Source organism: Petaurus breviceps, unplaced genomic scaffold (assembly GCF_028583685.1).
Source record: "Petaurus breviceps papuanus isolate PSGF00001 unplaced genomic scaffold, PetGlider_PUasm1.0 90919, whole genome shotgun sequence".
Lineage (NCBI taxonomy): Eukaryota > Metazoa > Chordata > Mammalia > Diprotodontia > Petauridae > Petaurus > Petaurus breviceps.
In genome coordinates this window covers 30,120,977-30,135,025 of record NW_027187378.1, presented here as the reverse complement: position 1 = coordinate 30,135,025, position 14,049 = coordinate 30,120,977, and the positions used below count along the sequence as shown (strand labels likewise).

General features: G+C 47.0%; 1 protein-coding gene and 1 long non-coding RNA gene across 5 annotated transcripts in view; one reads left to right on the top strand and one right to left on the bottom strand.

The window, feature by feature from the left end:
• Positions 1-14,049, top strand: part of SORBS3 (sorbin and SH3 domain containing 3) — a 37,488-nt gene that overhangs the window by 7,887 nt on the left and 15,552 nt on the right. For both annotated transcript variants that reach the window (XM_069075696.1, XM_069075695.1), the window contains exons 6-16: positions 2,363-2,401; positions 2,664-2,727; positions 5,467-5,551; positions 5,848-5,934; positions 6,095-6,148; positions 8,450-8,536; positions 9,528-9,574; positions 10,291-10,430; positions 10,624-10,676; positions 10,834-10,880; positions 12,322-12,436. In XM_069075696.1, coding sequence (XP_068931797.1) covers positions 2,363-2,401; positions 2,664-2,727; positions 5,467-5,551; positions 5,848-5,934; positions 6,095-6,148; positions 8,450-8,536; positions 9,528-9,574; positions 10,291-10,430; positions 10,624-10,676; positions 10,834-10,880; positions 12,322-12,436 — 818 coding nt within the window. The remainder of the gene's footprint in view (positions 1-2,362; positions 2,402-2,663; positions 2,728-5,466; positions 5,552-5,847; positions 5,935-6,094; positions 6,149-8,449; positions 8,537-9,527; positions 9,575-10,290; positions 10,431-10,623; positions 10,677-10,833; positions 10,881-12,321; positions 12,437-14,049) is intronic.
• On the bottom strand, positions 6,409-10,256 carry LOC138152038 (uncharacterized). 3 transcript variants are annotated; one of them, XR_011166011.1, is made up of 4 exons: positions 10,022-10,256; positions 9,093-9,379; positions 8,457-8,577; positions 6,409-7,234 (listed from the first exon to the last, which is right to left on the bottom strand). It is a non-coding gene; the product is annotated as an uncharacterized lncRNA (long non-coding RNA). The 3 variants fall into 3 exon arrangements; XR_011166012.1 differs by having other exon boundaries at positions 9,093-9,366; XR_011166010.1 differs by lacking the exon at positions 9,093-9,379.

Here is a 14,049-nt window from a genome sequence, read left to right as displayed (position 1 = left end):
CCAGAGAGTAGAAGTGGTTCGGTGCAGTGCTGGGTACTAGAAAGATCTCTGGATTTAGAGTTAGATGATCTGGGTTCAAATCCTGCCTCAGATATTTACTAGCTATATATGGCCTTGGGCAAGTCCCTTAACTGCTGCCTACCTCAGTTTCCACTTCTGTAAAGTGGATCCTGCTTCCTTGGATCGTTGTGAGGATAAAATGACATGGTATATGAAATGCATTTGTTGTTGAGTTGTTTCAGTCATGTTCAAGTCTTTGTGACCCTATTATGAGTTTTCTTGGAAAAGATACTGGAGGGGCTTGGTTCAGCCCATTTTGCAGATGAAGAAACTGAGGCAAACAGGGTTAAGTGACTTGCCCAGGATCACACAGCTAGTAGGTGAATGAGGTCACATTTGAACTCAGGTCTTCTTGACTCCGGGGCCCCTGGTGCTCCAGCCACTGCGCCACCTAGCTGCCATCAAATACATTGCAAACCTTAAAGTGTTATACAAATATTAGCTATTATAATTATTATAAGGAGTTCTCCAGTGGAGTTCCCCAGTGATCCCAGGTTGTCCCTATGCTATTTATTTAATATTTTTCTTTGTGATTTGGATAAAGGGATAGATCATTCCAAAACATCTGGAATCTAGTGAAAGAACAGAAGTCAATGTAAAAGTCTTAACCTTTGCTTCTAAAAAATCAGCTTCCTAAATACAAGATTGCGGGTCCCACGAGCATCAGTAGGGTGAGGCTGTAATGAAGAAAGCTGATGTAATAGTTTTGGGTTTTTTGTTTTGTTTTGTTTCTTTTTGGAGGGGGGAAGGTTGGGCAATTGGGGTTAAGTGACTTGCCCAAGGTCACACGGCTAGTTTTGTGTTCGGTGTCTCAGGTCCTCCTGCCTCCAGGGCCAGTGCTCTGTTCACTGCACCACCTAGCTGCCCCAAGCTGATGTAATCTTAGCCAGGGCTGGGGCCCCTCTCTGCTTTATATCACAGTGGCTGCAGTGTAGTCACTTCCACGCTTCCACGCATCAGATTTTAGGAAGGAAATTGATGAGCCAAAGAGCATCCAGAAGGAGGCAGCCGGCATGGCTCCAGCTGCATAAAGACTTGCTGAGGGTACCTGGAGTATCTATTGCTTGGAGCACATGATAGCTACCTTCAAGTATTCAAAGGACTATCAGGGGTCAAAAAGCATGTATTAAGCCCCTGCTGTATGGCAGGGGCTGTGCTAGGCCCTGGAGGTACAAAGCAAGGCAAAAAAACCCCCAAAAACCCTGTCCCTGACCTTGAGGAGCTCACAGTCTATGATGGGTTATGTCTTGTTGAAGAAAGAATATACACTTAGTCTGCTTGGCCCTACAGGATAAAACTAGGCATGGGTGGAATTTACAAAACGCCATTGAGGCAATGAAGCATCCAGGTGGTGCAGTGAAAAGCTTGTGAGGCCTGGAGTCTGGAAAACCTGAGTTCCAATGTGGCCTTAGACACTTAGCTGTGTTACCTAGCAAGTCATTTAACCTCTGTCTGCCTCAGTTTCCTCAACTGTAAAATGGGTATCATAATAGCACTTCCTTCCCCAGGTTCCTGTGAGAATCTAACGATATGTTCATAAAGCATTCGGCATAATAGCAGGCACTATATAAAAACTAGCTATTAATTAATTAATTAACACAGATCTCCACTGGTTCCATTATATTCAAGAGGGACTAGATGACCTTTGATGTTTCTTCCAACTCTCAGATTCTATGATCTTTAAGGTTTGAGTGGAGACCCACGCTCCATCTTGAATTATGTGGCAAGGAAATGATGACTCCTCTTCCTTGGAGAGGGTCTTATGACTGTGTCTTAATTTGTGGTTCTCTCAAGGGCTTACAGACAGGTGGAATAGGTGCCTGGAATTTCATCATTAGTTATTTATCCCTTTGTGGTAAAACTAGCTCTGTCTCTACAATCCTCATTTAAAATTAAAATCCCAGAAGTAGCCTCGCAGGTTACCAACGCGTTAGCCATGCCTGAATTTTCTCTGATGCCCTTCTCCCAAGCAGGAAGGGCACAGCAGGTCATAAACAAGAAAAATGGATTTCCCTGACCTGGCCATTTTGCTGACCACAGGCCCTGCTAGCTTTAAGTGGATAGGGGGGTGGGTCTGAGGAGAGAGGTGGGAAATCTCCGGTTGCCTGGAGGCATTCCAGAGTCATTGAATACCCAAAGCATTTCCAGACCTCCTAGGAGCTGCTCTCCTAATTCCTTCCCTCCCCAGACATTCTTCTGGGCCTGACTCATTCCCCACCTCCTCAAGGGGAGGGGAGGGCCGCTGGCACCGGAGTAGGGTTGAGGCAGAGGTTAGTGACCTGCTCCCTCTCTCTTCTTTCAGAGCTGCAACAGGACTGGGCTTTTGAGGAGCAAGGCAAAGGTGAGAAAACCACCCTAAGAACCGGTCCTGAAGGCTGGCTCCTGCCCCAGGAAACAGAACTCACTATCACCTGTGTTTTAAGACCCTAGATCTCTCTCCCACTTCAACAATGTGTCTCTCTATGACGTCAGAATCTTTTCAGGAGCTGGGAAACGACCCTGTTCAGCTCCCCACTTGCCTGGTTTCTTCTTTGGGTATTCCAATCCCACAGCCTCGCCCAGCCCAAACCTCCTGTTTTCCCTCCACTCCCCATCCTTTCTAGAGTCCAGGCATCTCGGACCACTATTGAGAACTTCCTCTCGGAGTCCTTCCTCAACCCAGGGCAGGTGAGTGAGTGCTGGCATCTCACGTCTGGCTTCAGGGGATGTGCAGCTAAGAAAGCTCTTCCTTCTCCATTGCTTCCCTCCCCTCACCCACTCCTGAGCCAGAGGTCAGAGCTTTGGGGATGGGGCCAGTCCTGGAATGGGTGGTCCATCCCTGTGGTGAACTGGCTCCCTCTGGTGGCCGCATCAGGGAACTCAATGGCCAGGCCCAAGACGTTTTCAAGTTCAATGAAAATGTGCCCAACTCTGGGTTGGAAAAATTGCAGTTTAGATAAGGCACTCCCTGGTATAGGATCAAAATTGAAAAGGACCTTAGAGGCCATCAGATCCAACCCCCTTGTTTTACATAGGAGGAAACTGAAACAGAGAGGTTGTGTGATTTGCCTAAAGTCACACAGCTAGGAAGTATCTGAAGCCAAATTTGAACCTAAAACATCTGGACCCCAAGTCTAGCACTGTGTTCAGTACTCCTTCATCGAGGTCACAATCTAAACAAAGACACACTCATTGGGGACTAGAATACAAAATGAAACATGGTTATCCTTCAGACCTCTCGTGCCCTCTGCCAACCAAGTCAAGGGCTGGCCATTCTGGGCTCTCCTCCCTAGTAACCTCAGAACAGAAAGACAGGATGAAAGCAGCCTTCCCTTGGTGCCTGGACTGACTGACAGGATACAACTGGGTTGTTTCTGGCAAAGCCAGGCCAAGTGACAGAACTCACTTTACCGGTCCCTGGGACCTTGGCACATCTGCCTTGTCATCATGGGTCACCCCTAAGCAAGACATAAGTTCCTTGTTTTCTTTGAACAGGACTCTGGAGGTTCCTACTTTAACATTACCTCCCTCCCTCTCAAATTGGAAACCTTGCTCCTACATGGATCCTCCAAAAAAGATTCAGAACATGCTGTGGCTGATGGGAAGGTGGCGGGTGGCAGTGGAAGAGGAGAGGTTAAAAATTAAATCCTGGTCTTACCTTTGGACAGGCTACAAGCCAGTGCAGAGTCTCATTCTGACTATTCATCTGAACAGAGGCTCCTGGCCCTGCCCCAACCCACCCCAAGCAAATAAAGTCAATGCATTTATTGTTCATTGGTCAGGATTATTTTTAATCTGTTATTGTCAATATCCTCTGCTGGGACACATCTTAGAGTTTCCATAGGTGTGGCTTCTTGCTATGATTTTCAGTTGGTACTGGACTGCTAAGTCATATTGATATGTTGCTAAAGACCTAATAATAGGCCAGCAAATTCTGGTGGCCTGGTCACCCACTTCGCTATTTGATCAGACTTCTGATTCAGTGGAACCTGCCTGATACTGATGGCCCATTTGGAAGGAGCTTTCCAGAAGCTCATTCTAATAATGGCTTTGTGTTACCCTGGTTCAGTCACATCCCCTTTTCTGGTCTCTAGTTCCCAATGTTCCCTACGAGGGGCTTGGACTCATTGATTTCTAGGGTGCCTTCTGGTTCTAAGATTTTGTGGTTCTGGAAAAATGGTCAAATACGGGGTTCTGGCTAAAGGAAATGTCAGGGCTGAGGCTCACCCAAGTCTAGCCCCCTCTGAAGAACAGATGCCTTCTAGAATCCTAGACGGTGTCTAGTTCAGCCCTCATTTTCCACATGGAAAAACTGAATTAGAGAGGGGGAGTGGCAGATACAGGATGACAGATTTTGAGCTAGAAGGGTCCTCGGTGGCCATCTAGTAAATGAAAAAAAAATCTGCTAAGCATTTAATGTGTGCCAGGAAGTGTATGAGAAGCATTAGGGATTCAAATGGCAAAGAAAGACACCCGTGTGTTACTGATAAGCTTAAATGACTTGTCCAAGGTCACCCAAGTATGGACTGACAGAGTCAGAATTTGAATCCAGCTCCCTTGAACCCAGTCCTCTTTCCACTGAACTGCCTCATTTTCCAATTTCAGATTCTGAAGCTCTTTCTTCATCATGTTCACCTTCTAACAAAACTGGGTGGTTTGTTATTTTTTGGCCTTGGTATCAGACACTTATCATATCAGGACATTTTCATCCCAACACTAAATGAAAACTAAATTTAGCTGATTTGTTTTTTAAAAATACATAGCAATAACAAGAACAAATGAATAAGGTCCCCTACCTAGGACAGAAAAGCACAGGCAGTGAAGATTCTAGGCAATTGAGGACCCCATAGTTGGTAGGAGCTAGTACTCCAGGCAGGCAGGAAGGACGTGAGCATTTATCAGGCACCTACTATGTGCCAGGCACTGTGCTAAGTGCTTTAAAAATGTCTCATTTGATCCTTACAACAATTTTAGGAGGTAGACACTATTCTTATTCCCATTTTACAGTTGAAGCAACTGAGGCAGACAGATATTAAGTGACTTGCTCTAGGAGAAAGCCCTGGGACTGGAATCAGGAAGACTTGACTTCAAATCCAGCCTCAGACATTTCTTAGCAGTGTGACCTTTGCAAGTGTGGGATGGTCCCAGCACAGTTCCTGGTACAAAGTAGGGGTTAATAAAATGCTTGTTATCTTCCCCTCAACCCCTCCATTACATCACCTGGCTGGTGGTCTTCTGAGTGCTGAAATATGGTGGGGGGGGGGGGGGGGGGGGGGGGAGAAGGTGGTTACATGTAGGGAAAGGGCCACAATCACAGCTGAGGCTTTGGAGAAAAGAAAGCAGTTCCCTCTCCCTGGGCCAGGCTCTCTCTATGCCCCAGTCTTGGCCATATTCCAGGAAAGCCATGATTCTCACCCCCTTGTCTAGGAGGGACAAGGACCCTAAAGAAGGGACTGGAAACATCTTCAGCTATAAGCCTGGAACCTCACCTGTCCTGCAGGAAAGACCTCAGGTACATGCCCCTCAGGCTCCAACCCATCCCCTCACAGCCTCCTGCCCTTGCTCACCAGAACCCCAAAAACACACTTGTGCCTGGCCTGGCCTGGCACAAGAAGTGCTCCGAAGTGTATCAGTGATGTCAAGCACTGGTCCCTGTCGTGGTCACTGAGAGGCCTTTAGGCCTCAAGCCCAGATAAGACACTGGATAAGCCATGCCATGTAAGGGATGAATGGCTTTCTTCAGATGACAAAATTCTGTGCCCAGGCCACTGTGCCATTTGAGTTCATATCCTCTGCTTCCTCCCCCAGGTGGTCAGGTACCAGAAGAAAGCTGACGATATCTGGACTGAGGACTCCTGGAACCAATTTCTACAAGAACTAGAGACAGGGCAGAGGGTAAGAGGATCGACTGGGGTGGAGAGCTAAAAGTGGGGGCTGCCCTTAGCCAGGGCTGCTCAGCCAAAGACCAGGCAGTCATTAAAAGAATCCCCAAAGGGAAAGAACCTGGGACTGTCCCACTCCCAACTCCCCTGATCTGACCTGACCTACCCCTCAGCCCAAGAAGCCGCTGGTGGATGAACCTGCTGAGAAGCCCTCTTTACCAATTGAGGTGAGTGCCAGTGTGGTCTGGGCAGCAATGCAAGTGGGGGTAGGTGGGAGAAGGGCATGGTTTTGATGCTGGGGTTGAGTGAGATGGAAAAGGACAAAAGATGGCAGAAGACTTGGGCAAGATTTTCTTCCTCAGACCCAAAGGTATGAATTCTGGGTCACCATGTGCAGTTTTACAAATGGGGACTCCCCGTAGTCCAGAGATCAATCAAGAAGAATTTACTGAATACCTACTATATGCCCAGCATGGTAGTAGACACTAATTGAGATACAGACGAGAAGACAGGGCTTTTACCTCAAAGAGTTCAAAGTCTAGCGAGGGGAACAATGAACAAGCCTGAGAAAAGCTGTGAACATGTTGCTCAGTCAAGAAATTTGCACTTAGGAGTCAGAGGACTGGATTTCTGGGTCTGCTGGTTACTACCTGTGTGGTCTTGGGCAAATACCTCACCTCTGGACCTCAGCTCCTTCGTCTGTAAAAGAGGAAGCTGGACCAGATAACTTCCAAAGGCTCTTCTAGTTCTGTACCTGTGACCCCGTAACTTAAGAGCTAAGTTGTTTTTCAATGAAAATGTCACAGGAAATCAGAAAAAGGAGAGATTGCAGTTAGAAAAAATTTTAAATTCCATAGAAATGTCTATTATTATTATTTTATTACAACAGCTAGGTGTTACAGTGGATAGAGTGTTGGGCATGGAATCAGGAAGACTTGAGTTCAAATCCAGCCTCAGATAATAACTAGCTGTATGTGACCCTGGGCAAGTCACTTAACCTTGTTTACCTCAGTTTCCTCATCTGTCAAACGAGCTGGAGAAGGAAATGACAAACTACTCCAGTATCTTTGCCAAGAAAACCCCAAATGGGATCATGAAGAGTTGAACACAACTAAAAAACAACATTATTTTATTATATTATTTTTTATTATTTATAATAAATTATATTCATAACATGTTCATAATAAAAACACTATTTATTCTGTTATTATAGTGGAGAAAATGGTATTCCAGGTAAAAGGCACAACACAAGCAATGAGGCTGGTAGTATGACTTTGGGCAAGTCCCTTTTCTCTGGGTCACAGTTTTCTTATCTGAAAAATAAGAGGGTTAGGGGTGGCTAGGTGTCACAGTGAATAGAGCACCGGCCCTGAGGGTTGCACTAGATTAGAAGTTCCTATGTCTTTTTGATGAATCCTTTGATCCCTTCTCAGGAAAAAAAAAGGGGGGGGGGTAAATGTATAAAATAAAATACATGAGGTTACAAAGGAAATGGATTATATTAAAATGCCAATTACCAAAATATTTAAAAAACAGGTTCCCAGACCACAGGTTAGGAATGCTTTCTTTAAATGAGATGATTTCTAGGGCACCTTCCAGTTGCATGAATGATCATGGGTCAGTGAGACTTCTCTGAGTAAAGTAGAGGAGGGCATATTGGGGGGTATATGGAGTACTAGACGAGAAGCGTCCCTGTCATTCTCTGAACCAGTTCCTGCTGCCAAGGTGGGCAGATTGGCTTGAGAGACCTCAGTTTCCACATTTGCTTTCAATTCTGGTCTGGGAGCAGATGCTTGTGTGTGTATATGGATGGATGGATTCTTGTATGATGGGAGGGAGTGGGACAGAAGGCAGATTATAGATACTGCAAAAGGCAGACTCAGGATTTTAGATGTGATGTGGTGGCAAATGAGGAGTTCTCAAGCTGGAGAGTGACTTGCTAAAAGTAAGGGTTTGGGGAAGATAATAACAATAATCTGGTAGGGGTATGTTGTTCGGTCATGTCTTCAGTTGACTCTTTATGAACCCATTTGGGGTTTTCTTGAGAGAGATGCTGGAGTGGTTTGCCATTTTCTAACTCATTTTACAGATGAGGAAACTGAGGAAAGCAGGGTTAAGTGACTTGCGCAGGGTCACACAGCTAGTAAGTATCTGAGGCTGAATTTGAACTCAGGAAGATGAGTCTTTCTGAGTCCAGGCCTGGTGCTCTATCTACTGCCCCACCTAGATTGGATTAAAGGAGGAGTTTCGGAGGCCAAAGTATCTCAAAAATCCAGGTGTGAGACTCCCTCAAAAGGGACTTAAAGTCTTCTCGTTCTAGGGCTCCACAAACAGTGTAGGGCCTGCTTGAGTAGTAGTCACATCATGCTCTGACACCACGTCCCTAAAGGAGACTTGAGGGCCTGGACTCAGTGTCCATTCCTCTAGCAAGGGTACTTTCTGATCATTCTTGCTTTTGGAGTTGGGGAGGATATTGGGGGTGAGGCCTGCTTTGTCTTCTGGGGACCCCAGCCCTTTCACCCCATCAGATCTTACTGGAGAGAGAACTGGCCAGACTGAACCAGGAGCTGGACAAAGACATGCGCGCCATTGAGATGAAGCTGCCGCCGGACAAGGTACCCCTCACTCTGGAGCCAATCACCCTGTCACTTATCACCTGGGAGAATGACAGGCATAGAGGGGAACAATGGAAGTACAGGATTCCTGAGGTGGACAGGGGCTGCCTAGAGACTGGGCTTTCAGTCTAGTCCTGTAAGTGTACGGTTGGATACGAAAAGCAGGCTAGAACAAGTGCAGAGGCAGTTGGTTTTTATGGAAAGAGCTAGCTCTAGGCCCATTTCCCCCCCCCCCACTGGTGATATTGGGAAAGTCACCTCTCCTCTCTGGGCCTTAATTCCTCAGTCTGAAAAATAAAGAGGTAGGATTAGAGTCTGATCTAAACGCTTCTTAAATTGTGGGTCTCTACCCCATATGGGGTCAAGTAACTGAATTGGGGGGTCTGAAAAATTTGGCCACAGTAAAAAGGTTTCTGTGTACCTGTTTTATATGCCTCAGTACCCGGGGTCTCATAAAAATTTCTCCGGAGGGAAAAGGGGTGCTGATGTTTAAGAGGATATCTCTATAGACAGATCGATGGGTTGATATATCTGTCTCTGTCTATCTATGACTAACATTAGACGACCTCTAAGATCCCTCTTCCAGTGTGTAAGTCTGGATAACTGTCCTGGTGCCCTGGGGTGGCCTGTCCCCTGTCCCCTCCTTAAGGAGGTGCAACTTCGGAGGAGGCCGGGATGGCCCGCTCATCGCCTTCTTTCTCTCCTCTATCAGGCTGTCTCTGCTTCTTCTTTCTCTTTCCCTGCATTCCTTCTTTCCGTCCCGTCCTGCGCGGGCTGGTTGTCCAGGCTCGGCTTCCACTCTCCTGTCCTGTCTCCTCTCTCAAGGCAACCTGGGGAGAGACTCTAGGACCCTGCGTTCATCCCGCCCCTCCCCCTCTGACCCTCCTTCCCCTGCCCCAAACTTTCCCAGCTGTAGTGGAGCGGGCGGCGAGGTTGAACTCCCAGTCCTGGCTGAGTCCCGCCCCCTGCCCGCCCTCCTCTCCCCACCCAGGGCTCAGTGCAGGCTGGCCGCCCCCAGGACCGAGGACCCTTGGCTCGGTGAGTGCCCCGAGATGCCTGGGAGGTGGGAGGAGAGGGGGCTCAGCCGGGGGTGGGGCTGGGGCGGGACAGAGGACCGAGGAGGGAGAAGGACAGAGATCCAGGGAGGAGGAGGAAGGGAGAGGATCGCTGATGTGGAAAGGGCTGATCAGCCTGGGAGCCTGGGACAGAGGAGGGAGGGACTTGGAGAGAGGAAAACAAGGTGGAGGTGGAGTGCGATCCTGAAGGGCAGGGCAAGGAGAGAGCCCGGGAGGGAGATGGGACTCGAGGAGGGGGTACTTAAGGGAGGGAGACAGTTCAGGGGATGCGTTTGCTGAGTCCGTGGGCGCAGGGAAACTTTTGGCTTTGGAGTCCCTTGGTCTCCCTGGAGACGGGCTAGGCGGGGAGAAAAGAGGAGCTTTTCTAGGGAAGGGGAGTGGGAGGGTGAGGTCCCTTTCCCTTGCATACCTCCTCATCGTGGCCCAGTCCGCCGCCGTCTCCTTTTCAGGGTCTCCCCCTTCCCGTGGCCTCACCCCTTCCTGGCTTGGGGCGGGAGGGAAAGGAAGTTGGATATCCTGCTGAGATCCAAGGATCAGGGAGTGGAGGTGGTCGCTTGAATGGCATTTCGGGCAGCATAAGGGAAAATCCTGGAGGTGGTGGAGGGTGTAAGTCCCCAAAGGAGTAAATTGTGTCTACACCTCCCTTCCTCCACCCCCATCCTCACCCCATTCTACCAGTTTGTCTCCAGCCCGGGCTTCCAGCCCATCCCAAGCACTTTACCATAGCACCTCACGGGCCCTGAGCCCCCACAGGATGGAAGATGGAGGGAGCCCCTTCCTGGGTCGGAGAGACTTTCTTTACCCACCCCCCACCCAAGGTAAGACTCAGATCCCTCCCCCAACCCCTCCTAGATTTGCATCCTTTAATTTAGCTCCTCTTCTGCATATTTCTCCTTGACTTATTTGAGTGAGCTGGGGGGGCTTCCACCGGGAAGCTTAACTCCTAACCCTTGAATTTGTTCTGACTCTACTTGGCTTGGTTTGGTCTGCTGAGTTTTTGGTTCCCTACAGACCCAGATGGGACAGATCCTGGGGATGGCCTGGCTAAGAAAGAAGAGAAGAAGGTAAGGGGTAGCTTAAGGGTAGGATGTAATGAGGTATCGTCCCAGGATCGGAGGCTGGATGTTCCGGGGGTTGGGATACACTGGTATCATTTATAACTCTTGGAGGGATATAAGTTTGGTAAGGGGTAAATTCTATTCTTTCTTTCCTTTTGCTCAGATGAAGGCTGCGCGGCTCAAATTTGACTTCCAGGCTCAATCACCCAAGTAAGTGTCCCTTCTTTCCCTCTCCTCTGTCTTTGGGGAAGGAGTAACTAACTCTGCAGGCCCATTCATAAAGTACCTGCTTTCCTCTCTGTATTCCAATGGGATGGGAGTTCAGGTATCTCCTATTTCCCCATGAAGAAAAGCCATGACCAAGACTGGACAAACAGGGCTTTGTCTCAGGTGCCCTGTCAAATTTAGAGCCCTAAAACTAATATCCACACCACCTTCTATAGATGTAGAATAATTTTGTGTGCCAACAAATAGGAGGGTGTTATCAGCACTTCCCGTTCCTCTAGCCAACAGTCTGCTTGCCGTGGAGCTGACCTGACTGGAGTAGCCCTCATCCTTCCACAAGGCCTGACGAAGTCAGACCCAGGCCTGCTCTCTTTGCATAGGCCCACCATAGCTCTGACAGTCTGACTCATCTGAGGCTGAGGGGGAGGGGATGTGTGGTGGGGAGAGGGTTGGGGAGGATGGGTAGCCCTGTGCTAGGGAATGTGATAGGTACTTGTGTGTACCACAGTGGAAAGGGGAATAGTGAGGTTACTCTCCTATTTTTGAGAAGAGCCTCAGCTGTCCATCAACCTGACTGTCCTGGGCTTGACCCACCTTACTTCAACCCAAAGGTTGAAGGAAGACTCAGTCTAGGGCATCATAGAAGGGGGCATCTCAAAAGCATTGGAGAAGGGGCAGGTAGGTGGCACAGTGAGCACTGGCCCTGGGAGTCAGGAGGACCTGAGTTCAAATGTGACCTCAGACACTTAACACTTACAGCTGTGTGACCTTGGTCGAGTCACTTAACCCCAATTGCCCTGCCCTCCCTCCTCCAAAAAGCAAAAGAAAAGAAACATTGTAGACAACAACATCATAAACTTCTACCCAGCATTTCACCACTCCATCATTGTGAGACTTCCTTGCCTTCCCAATACCCCCCAGCCAAACTTCTTTGAAAATCTGAAGGAAGAGTTTGGAAGACTCTGGATAGTCATATTTGGGGGGAGGGGGGGTATATAACAGTTCATGCCACACCTTCCGAGAACCATATAAATTCCACATGGTTAGATATATGTCACCTCTTCCAATCCCCCATCGAGCACCTATTGAGAATAGTTAAAATAGAAAGCTTCTATTACCCCCTGTACATATACAGGGGGTAAGCTCTTTCCCTTAGGTCACACCAGGTTCCTGAGATGATCTGTCTTCACATTTCAACTAAGGCTACCTTTCCAGTCTCTTGATCCAGGGGCAAAAATTCCTAGTGATGGCTCTGTCTACAAAGGATTAAAGATCCCTGGGTAGAACTTAGGACATAGAAGGAAGTAAAAAGGACTTTTGTAGTTTTTGGATTGTCCTAAGGACATAGTCCCCTTTTCCATGACCTTCCCCTACCAACTTTTGATTTTGAGGGACCTTTGAGTGACTTTTTATGCATGGCCACCAGGGAGTTGACCCTGCAGAAGGGAGACATTGTGTACATCCACAAAGAGGTAGACAAAAACTGGCTGGAGGGAGAACATCATGGGCGGCTTGGAATCTTTCCAACTAACTACGTAGAGGTAAGTGAGGGACTTCCTCGAAGGGGTGGGAACTTGGGTTCCTCTCTCTCCTGAACCCAGAGTGCTGTCATGTTCAGTCTGTCACCAAGCCCTTATGTTTCTTCCTTGATAATATCTCACAGATTCATGCCTTCATCTGCTTATAAGACTCAACAACTTTGAATAACTCACCACTTAGTTCATAACAACAATAGCTAACTTTATATAGTGCTTTGAGCACTTTTCCATTCATTCTCACAATAATTCCATGAAGTAGGAAGTAATAATTTTTCTTAAAATAAAAAAGATGGTTTATTATAAAAGAGAAATCATACAAGTACCACAGAAACAAACAAAAAATAATCAATCCAGATAATGTCAAGAGGGACCATGGGACGTAACTAAATGAAGTGATTTGGGTCTAGTAGATCTTTCATTAAAACATGGAATGTCCTGTATCAGGGAGTATTCAAATGGCACTAAGAGTTCTGTGTCAGATGGTAGAGATAAGAGTTGGGAATCAGGGGTGGCTAGGCGGCACAGTGAAGAGAGCACCAATCCTGGAGGCAGGAGGACCAGAGTTCAAATCTGGCCTCAGACACTTAACACTTACTAGCCATGTGACCTTGGGCAAGTCACTTAACCCCAGTTACCCTGCCCTCCCCCCTCCAAAAAGCCAAAAAAAAAAAAAAAGAGTTGGGGATCAGGTGGGATAGCAGGGATTCAGCCAGGTGTGACCATAGCTCTACCCTCTTGGCCTCAGTGGTCAGCATAGTCAGCTTTAGTGAACTTCTGCCTTGCGTTTCTTCTCTTCTACTTGAGCCTGCAAATTGATTTCTTCCTTCACTTGGTAAAATGGAAATCCACAAGGTAGCACTGAGATCAAGAGTATACTTATTATGCCCATTTATCAGAGCAGGAAAATGAGGCCCAGATGCTCATTTTTATACAGCTAGCAAGAGGCAGAGGCAGGATTCTTCTGACTTTGAATATAGTGTCCTTTCTACTATACCTCAGTTGCCAATCAGAATTATCTAATTAATTTATCAAAGTGCTTTCTTTGTAAGCCTTCAACTGTTCTATAAATGTGAGACATTTTCATTATCCCTTTGGCCAGTTATTTATACTGGCTCCCAGCAAAAGTGACCTTATACTGATTTGAGGGGCTGTTTGCCTCTCCATCTCCCTGTTCCTATCTTTAGCTTTCCATAACATCCCAAAGGGTCCATTTTTGATCCCTGAAATTTACAATTAGCATTTATTTCTTTGGATTAAAATTTTGTCAAGTGGAATGTAAACTCCTTGAAGGTAGAAAATAGTCTTCATTTTTTGTCTTTTTATAATCAACATCCCTATCTCTGTAGTAACTCTTTATCATCAGTATCCTTTTTTGTTTATTAATTCTTCTAGCCCTAATTCCTGAATTAATGTATTTGCTTATTGTCTTCCCCCATTAGATTGTAAGCTCCTTGAGGGCAGGGAATGACTTCTGCTTTTTTTTTTTTTTTTGTATGTTCAATGCTTAGCACGGAGTCTGGCATATAGTATGTGCTTAATAAATATATATTGGTTGACTCATTGAATTAGGACTTTATCTGAGGGCCAAACTCTGTACAATTTGGGAAGGAATATTG